The sequence below is a fragment of the Phyllobates terribilis genome, unplaced genomic scaffold, assembly GCF_046119375.1.
Source record: "Phyllobates terribilis strain yellow unplaced genomic scaffold, ASM4611937v1 Scaffold_12__6_contigs__length_324123572, whole genome shotgun sequence".
In the NCBI taxonomy this organism is placed as follows: Eukaryota; Metazoa; Chordata; class Amphibia; order Anura; family Dendrobatidae; genus Phyllobates; species Phyllobates terribilis.
In genome coordinates this window covers 281,546,496-281,555,244 of record NW_027362772.1, presented here as the reverse complement: position 1 = coordinate 281,555,244, position 8,749 = coordinate 281,546,496, and the positions used below count along the sequence as shown (strand labels likewise).

The 8,749-nt window shown below is 44.8% G+C and overlaps 1 protein-coding gene and 1 long non-coding RNA gene across 2 annotated transcripts; one reads left to right on the top strand and one right to left on the bottom strand.

Annotated features, from left to right (window-relative positions):
• The first annotated feature begins 873 nt into the window (after positions 1-873).
• On the top strand, positions 874-4,380 carry LOC141172669 (uncharacterized). The gene is made up of 2 exons (XR_012252508.1): positions 874-1,225; positions 4,095-4,380. It is a non-coding gene; the product is annotated as an uncharacterized lncRNA (long non-coding RNA).
• Positions 2,072-5,815, bottom strand: LOC141172664 (uncharacterized). Its single transcript, XM_073657100.1, has 4 exons — positions 5,728-5,815; positions 5,414-5,484; positions 4,233-4,374; positions 2,072-2,798 (listed from the first exon to the last, which is right to left on the bottom strand). Exons 2-4 carry the CDS (start codon positions 5,454-5,456, stop codon positions 2,216-2,218), a joined length of 768 nt encoding a protein of 255 aa, XP_073513201.1. The 5' UTR covers positions 5,457-5,484; positions 5,728-5,815; the 3' UTR covers positions 2,072-2,215.
• Between the last annotated feature and the right edge of the window lie 2,934 nt (positions 5,816-8,749).

Genomic DNA, 8,749 nt, shown 5'->3' with positions numbered 1-8,749 from the left:
GATAAATGGCGCAATAGTGGTACCCGTCCTACACTTCCTTCAGCCTACCCAGCAGGAGCCTACAGAAGAACAAGAAGAACAAGCAGCCCGGAGGCAGAAGAACCCACGCCAGCAGCCCAGGAGAGTCAACCCTCTGCTGACAGTGAGCCTGCCATGCCTGCGGTAAGCCAAAGGACCCGCAGACAGCTGCCTGCCCTGCCTGTACACCCAGCTAGTAGCTGTACCCTCAATGATAGTGGGGAAAGCCAGGTTGGTCCACCACCAGACAGTGGGTTAAGGAGGTCAACCAGGAGCACTAGGGGTCAAACACCAGCTCGCTCGAGGATATAAGTGCAAGATCTGAGCGTACCTTGTATATATTTAATATGTTTGTTACCTGTAACTAATAGTGTTTTCTCTAGTTTTTCTAGATATATGGACTGACAGGTTATGAACTTTGGATAACCGGAACTATCTTGTAGATAGTTGCACCTGGTGCCCTCTTGCGAAGACGTCCACGGAAGAAAAACCTGTCTGGTGTGGCCTCGAGTGGTCCAAAGTAGTTTGCTTCGCCTTGCAGCCACGCCCAGGGCCGACATTTGGGGTTTGCTTTGGACAGGTCCCCACATTGCTCAAAAAGTTCGCCTTGTTGGGTGAAATGGACACCCGGTCACGGGAGCGCCGTGGCCTTAAAGACAAAATGCACTTGTACATATGTTATGTTGTTATTTATACCCAGTATTTGTGTTTACTGCTTAGTCCCAGAGTACTAAGCTTTACTAGGGGGGAATGTGTCACCCCAGGCCTGGATGCCACAAACTTGTAAGGCTGTGTCTGAGAGCAGGAGGGAGGTTCTCTGGTCATGGACCATTTGCATGCAGCACCTCCTGTCCCAGGCCAATAGGGGGAGCAGGCTGCCCCTATAAAAGCTGGTACTGAGGCCAGGGTTAGAGAGACCAGGACCCACTTCTGAAGCATCCAGAAGGGTTCCCAGAAGAGAGGGACAGGTCAGCCGCAGCTGAGGAGTCCAGGAGGCAAAGGAGGAAGAGAAATGCCAGGGACAGAGGCGACGAGAGCCGGTCCTGGTTGAAAGAGAACTACACAACCGGACACTGGGGTCCGAGGCTGTCAGGGTTGCAAGCCCTGCAGCAGATAACCAACCTGCAAGGGATTTCAGGTCCCTTGGCCTAAGAAGCCTGGAGGCTCCGCCACACAGAGGGACCGGTACAGCACAGAGAAGCTACAGGTACCTAAGGCCCGAGTCGCAAGCCATACAGGCGTAGTACAGGGCAAGCTCAGGGACGTGGGCTATCATACCACTTAAGGGGGAGATAGTCAGCAAGGGCAGAGAGAGAACGGTAGGCCTACCCACTCAACCTGGCCAGTGGAGCTCACCCGAATGCCCTCAGACACCCGGGCCCATTCCTACCCTGTACTCATGGTGGGTCTGTGATAAGTTCTGCAGTAAAAGACCCTGGACTGCATTATTGGACTCTGTGTGGTTACTGCTGCGCCTGCACCATCACCCCCAATATCCTGTTACACTGCCCTGAGGCTACACTCCTCCCGTGGGGAGTTGTACTATTCCCTGCTGCATCCCCAACACCAGCCTCAGCGGTCTGCCTTGCAGCAGCGGTCTCCCTGACTGCAATCCACGGGTTGCGTAGTCGGACATTGCTAAACATATAGAAGACTGCCACTGGTCTGACCACCCTGAGCCACGGACCGGGTTGCCACTACTACCCCCATCATTGCCCTGTTGCCCGGCTCCGAGCGCCCCACGGCCCAGGGGGCGAGTCACATGCGCAATCTCCCTTCATTGATTTTTTGTGCAAGTTTTTGGAACAAACATACAAATCAATAGGAAGATATGTGCATGTATGGCCATCTCTCCATTGACAGTGGCACGTAATAGGACCCTGATCTGGCGATAGATATCGATCCCACCTCTGCACCTATTATACTTTTATTGATATCCTATAGATATGCCATGAATTTAGAAGATGAGAAGACCCCTTTAAGTGACTAATTCTTATGTGACCATAGACTTGAAAAAAAACGAAATGTTATCTTATAAAGTAATGATCCGGTATTTGCATTGATGAAAGTTTTATTAAGACATAGTGGGAAAATGTTAGGAATGGATTTGCAGAAACTTTACAATTTTGTCAATTGTAAGTCAATAGTGTTAGTAATCACAACAACATTTCTTCTTTGCTTTCCTCTTTAGTGGTCTTTACTCTTCTTTGGAAAGTGCTTCTTTCAGCTCCGCAATAAACTGCTCCACTTTTTCCTGGAATTCTTTGCCATCAGGAAATTTACTTTTAAATTTTTCGAGATGAGGCTTAGCCTGTTCCTTCAGCTTCTCCATATTCTTCTCCACCTCTTGCTTCAGCTCCTTCATATCCTTCTCTAGTTCGCCTTGCATATTGGTACGATACCTCTGGTATTCCGCATGCACATCGTCCACGTAGGGTTGCACTTTGACGCGCAGGCTGTCTATCTCCTCGCGCAATTTGTCGCGACCATGTTCTGCGATACTTTCCAAACTTTCAACGAACTTGACCACTTGCTGGCTTATTCCAACGAGGAGATCAGATCCAACCGGAATTATTTTTTTTACAATTTTCTCAAGCTGCTCTTCTAAGGCAACATCAAACTCCTTCAGAATAGGGACAACGTTCTTCCTGAATACCGGGAATTTTTCATGAAGCTGTTCGTCGAACTTCTTATAAACTTCTTCGTAGTAACTGTCTATGGCTTTCTCCAGTTTGTTCATGTGTTTCCTTGCAGAATCCCACCTCTCTTTGATTTGATGTCTGGGAATTAAAAAAAAAATGCAACTTAATTAACTCATAACTACTAGGAATTGTAGAGGGATTTGGCACATTTTACATTAAAGGCAGTTTCCCACCTCAGCCATACCTGTCTGTATGCAGCAGACAAAGATGAGGGGTACTACATAAACAACCGAGAAGACTGTGATACACTGTTTTCATTATCCCAGCCACCTCTGACCACGGCTGAGAAAGAAATACCCTTTAATTTATGTGAAAATATCTTGCGACTATGGTATTCCTGTCACGCATGGTGAGGGAAGGAACAAGTGTACAACGACGGGAAGAGGGGGAAGGGAGCCCAACAACTAGGGAAAGGGGAAGTGGAGACCCCTAGGCAGATCTAATATCACCCTGACTACAATATTGTCCCCAAATAGGTTCTGCACCTATCAAAAGCAGGAAACCTAATTCCTGAATGTCCCTAGAGCTAGGCCCTAGGTAGGTAGGGAGGGGACGGGGTGAACACTAATCAGTCCCCACTACAAACTAAAGACAACAAGGTAAACAAACAAATGGAATACACTTAGCTTAAGAAGACACCAGAGAAATAACGCCAACTGTTCTCCAAGGGAAGTCCAAGAATAAACTAGCCAACTACTAGCACTCCAGGCATGGACAGAGGAATATAGAACTATCACCGGTGACTCTCTGGCAAAACACTGATAGTTTTAACTACCAAGCAAGGGTGTAGGGTGTATCAATTAGCAACAGAAGGTGGAGGTCGTGGCTTGGTCCTAAAGGGAGAAGGATATCACTACACTACAGAGATGAGAGGATCAAGAAGGCGTCTGCAATGCCAAGTGCAGTGACCTTTTACAGCCGAATCCAGAACAACTGTCTGTCACACTTGATACACCCATGACAATTCCTCTCCAATACTCCCTATTGCAAAATCACAAATCTGTAACTTTGGACCTTATATTACATTGTTAAAGAGGTATTCCCATCTCTGTCATCGCATCTACTGGATATGGACAAATGTGTGATGAGAGCAGGTTTCATCTCTCAAGAATGGAATCCAATCTCATACTATTGCCTATCCTTCTCAATGAAGCCCCATTCTCGACATAAGTGTCAGTCCATCACCGTCAGTCACGCGTTTCAGATTATGAGTCCTTATTCATTGCTTTATTTCCAAGCTTGAGATCAAGCAATGAGTAAGGACTCATAATCCGAAACACGTTTGCGATCCCTGTGCCACATGCATGGTTGTGACTTGGACTACTCTAATGTTTAATTTATTTGTAACTAAAAATCTTAATTTTATATATCCAGATGCTGGATGTTCCAGTTCTTCTCTAAGTCTTTTCCTGCTGTGCTGCAGTTTTCATCCGTGCAACGGATCTGCTGAATTGGGTGAGCTGACTATAATCAGTTGATTATTTTGTACACAAATTAAAAGAAATGTCTTACTCTTTTGCAATGGAGGAATAATCCATGTTTTCCCAGAGACCGGTTATTATGCCCCAAGTATCGTGCATAATCTTCTCCAAAGATTTATCAGTTGTTTCTTCTTTAGGTTCATCGTGTTGCCAAAAGTGGCGGCCCTGCGCCCCTGCAAGACAAAGACAATATGCAATGAGATAACCCCTGCAAATACGTCGCCATGACTAACAAAGGAGGGTCCACTTAGGACTTTGCTTTGTGAGTCAGAATGCAAAGCTATTCTGGCAATTTGGGCTCCTCCATGAATTACTCGAATGAGTTTGCTAAAACTTTCTGAGCACCGGCTAGAAATGGATATTAGAAACTTACTTCTGCCTTTGCTCTGGATAGTTTGTATGTCCACGTATGGGCTGCCCTTCGGAAAGTTGCTTCTAACAATCTTTCCATATATTTTCGTTGCAGTCAGAGCAACAAAAATATATGCAACATCTTCCCTGCAGCAGCAATGTTTGGTCAGATGAATCTTTGGGCTGATTCAGACACCTGTGCAAGTTGATCCGATCACAAACCACAATGCACGGACTGGCCGAGGGTCTCCCGCCCCAAGCGAGACAGCTTCATGTATTTCTATGAGGCTGTCCCTCTCGGGTTGGGAGACTGGCGGCCAGTCCTTGCATTGAGGATCGAGATCAGACCAATTTGCATGGATGTCTGCATGAGCACTTAGTGTAATGGGGCTCTGTCAGTGGTCACCTGCCAGCTCTAAAAATGGCTAGCACAGACAGGCTGAGCTCTAGCCATTCCATTTACAAGATCCCTGGCCTTCAACCTTTATCCCCTGTACAGGGATCTGGACTTGCACAGGGATCCCTGGGTTGGAGCCACATACTAGGCTGCTGGCCGGTGGTGCATGCTGGCAGGAGTGGTCAGGTCACCAGATCGGAACCAGGAGAGCAAACAAGGTAGAAAATCAGAAGACAGTAGAGTAGTCAGTAAATGGGCCAAGATCAGAAAAAGAAACCTACAGACAAAACAGGAGCTAAGAAGAATAAGAAGTAGCAGCAAATCAGACTAATAACTAACCCTATCTGGCAGCTCCCAGCAGTCAGCCGGGAACTTTAGCATAGTGCCGTGCTGTCCATTTGTCCATACTAAGGTGAAACTCAGATAAATGTTCCCCGGTATTACTGTCCTAAGAGTCCTCATACCTGTAAAGAAGATCAGGGCTACTGATAGTAGCAAAGCTTTCATGTTTGGGCAGACTCTTCAATACACCAACCTGCAATAGACATATTCAGAAATGAAATATTATCCGGAACATGTATCCTCTCTTCTAACCCAAATGCCCAAATGCAATCTAGCCAATAGATTTGCTGGCAAATTAATCCCTGGTTATGTCAGTAATACATTAATACATTTTTCTATGACCAATTAAAGTTTTTTTTTTAAATCTTTCCACCAATAATATTAAAATAAAAATATCAATTCTAGTAAAAAAACGTAACATAAACGGGTAACTTACAGGTTTGCCAGGTTCAGGATGTTGTGTGAGCTGCAGTTGCTCATCGCCTGGCATATATATAGTGATTCCACCACTGATGGGCACCCACCCAATCAGATTATAAAGACACGTTTAATACAAAGTTCAAAAATAAAAAAAACACAGGACACAAACTCAGACCGAAGATTAAAGCAGGAGGGGATGCCAAGAGGAGGGGGCCAAGAGGTGAACCCGTGAGGAAAGGCGATAACTTCAGCTCAGGTTTTCTTAAGACGCAACATTTACTCAATTTGGAGGGTCTCCAATTCAAGCTTCTATCTCTTCTGCAACAATCTGGGACAATCTTTTATTGTTCAAACTTCCTGAGCACTGGCTAGAAATGTATATAAGTAACATATATCTGTCTTTCCTCTGTATAATTTGTATATCCACCTTTGGACTGATTTTTGGTGAGTTGGTTGCCCCAATATTTGCTGTTAATGTGTTTTTCTGACTCTGATTTCTAAATCCCCTGGGAAAAGACTTTTGAGTTAACTTGTCACTAAGAAAGAAATGAAGGACAATGTGTCCTCCATGTCTCATCTCCATGTGTGTTGGAACATGGAGATGGGACAATTTTCGATTTCTTAGCTGAGATCTTCATCGATCATTTTACCTGTAGAAGATCTGAACTAGGAGATAAGAACCATAGCACGTCATCATCCAAGAGTCTCATCTGTATATCTGTATGGTTCACCCAGGTTATTGGGGGCAACTCAATGCCACTCCTAAGGTGTGGTCTGTGTGGACTGAGTTATGAAACCAGCTTGTGCGGCACAACGAGAGGTACAATATCCATGTCCATTCACATGGGCACAGATTCTTGACAGTTCAGTAACAGGTGGTAGTATCTCATCCAAGGTGTTTTCAATGTTGCCAGATGAAATGGATTTTAGCCTCCCCGTACAGGCACATTGCCTGTATTCCTCAAGGTAGCAATCTGTTTAGCTTCTTTTCCATCTAAGACCCAAGCCCAATCAACCCGATCTGGTGTAGAAGCATCTGACAAGTCAACTATATCAGGACTGCAAAAGCGGGAACGTGACCTCTATTTATCTACTCACCCCTGTCACGTGAACGACTTGTGGCCGCGGCCTATTGTAATGGGGCTAGGCTAGGTGATGGCGTGCTCTTTTCATTAAATTATAGGAATCAATGTACCTTGGTGGTAGAGTTGTTTCTGGTGTCTTCACACCAACAAGTTCAAGAAAAATGTACTTTGCAGAAGCAACAAACTTGGTGGTTACAGACGTATTTCCAAGAGGAAACAACTTGAACAGAGGTAAATGGGTGACTGACATAAGTATAGACAGTGGGCTTGCACTTACAACGCTTTCCACAATCCCTAAGTATTTTCTCTTGCTTAGCCTCTGTGCCAAAACCCTTTTATTCCCATTCCTTATTACAGCCTCTCTTTGTGGGTGCTTCATTTGACAGCCATGCCCTGTAATATTGTGTATGACAATCTTATGCTCTCCTGTTGCCTATTAATACAGTTATAACCTATCAGTCCCTCACACTCATGCTTTCTTCACTTACATGAATAAGTCTTTCTGCTCCATCCACACTAGATGTTCTCACCCCTTCTCAGTAACGGCAATGTGATGCTAGTCACTACTTATGGACACCCCGTGAGATGGGGAAGACAGGGAGTCCAAGGACAAAAGCCAGCAGGGTACGTCATAAACAGCGTGGTGAGGCAAAGGCCGAGTCAGATCACAGTCCAGGGTCAGAATTCCAAGAAGGTAGAGGTTCAAGACAAAGGGGCTAGGCAAATGGATGGTCAAAGGAAAATCCAAGGTCAGTCAACAAAGATTATAATATTAGAACTAAAAGCAAAGAGCAAACACACACCAAACTGAGCAGAGCTATAACTGGCAGAGATAAGAGTCAGACAGCCAGCTAAATAGCCTGGGAATCACCTGTAGGAGATGGGTGACACCTGTAAGAAACCCAGCATGCCAGGCCCTGATTGGGCGACTGGACTGTCACTCACCACACTATCACGATACCGACAGCTCAGCATGCTCCTACCCCGGATTGGATGGCTGAGCTGCCACTCACCACACTGAGAGGAGGAATTGTAACAGACAGTGCTTGGTCTTAAAGGTTTGCTGGTCTCTCTCACCTGAGACAGACAACAAGACAGCAGTAGAAGCAGAAGCTTCCTGCTTTGCTACCTTGTGGCCGTTACCATATCACTGGGGTATCACACCATAAATAGCAAGTTTTACTCACCCCTACTTCTAGCTAGCTATGATGCAGATATTTTCTGCTGGGTTACATGATTCTCTGCACACATACCCGGCTGTCTGTCTGCATGTGTCAGACCTCTAGTGTCGTGAAAACATAATCTTAAATGGATAAAGTCATGATGCTCTCTGACCTAGCCGATTCACCAGCAATTGTTAACTATTAAAAGGACACAGGGCAATCCTTGCTCTTGAGTGGCACATCAGATTTCTAAGCCACTAAAAAAGGCAATGCCTTAATAATAAATAAACCTTAGTAGCCCAGTGGAATCTCTACTGCAACATAGTCAATGCTAATCTGTGTTAATAACAAAGGATTTGTGATTCCTTGGCAGTCCAGAACATCACATAGCACATACCCCCATACTGGCTGAGGAATAATAACACACCACAATATTCAGAGATGACTTCTCCCCAGTGCCAGATCAGACGTCACAACAGTGCATCACACTGGCCTGTGTATATTATACATTCAAAACAATACAATTATGAAGATTAATGAAGAAAAAGCTGAAAATTTTTTAAATTGTTTTCTGCACATTTGCTATGTCTAATGTTCTCTTAAGAGATCACAGAACTTTTTATTTAGCATCTATTATTAACATTATTTCAAGCAAAAGGTTTTCTACTTCCTATCATCATGCCAAAACAACTATAGAAATTGCTGACATTTAACATAAATGAATCCAATAAATTCAAAGGGTTGGAGCTTCATTCGGCATGTGGATTTATTCATTACTCTGCACTCCGAG

What these genes read in the sequence shown, in the direction of transcription:
- LOC141172664 (XM_073657100.1), bottom strand. Translation starts at nt 5,456, where the DNA reads ATGAAAGCTTTGCTACTATCAGTAGCCCTGATCTTCTTTACAG. An exon ending in AGCCCTGATCTTCTTTACAG is followed by an intron (nt 4,375 to 5,413) that starts GTATGAGGACTC and finishes TTTGTCTTGCAG; the next exon opens with GGGCGCAGGGCCGCCACTTT. An exon ending in TATTCCTCCATTGCAAAAGA is followed by an intron (nt 2,799 to 4,232) that starts GTAAGACATTTC and finishes TTTAATTCCCAG; the next exon opens with ACATCAAATCAAAGAGAGGT.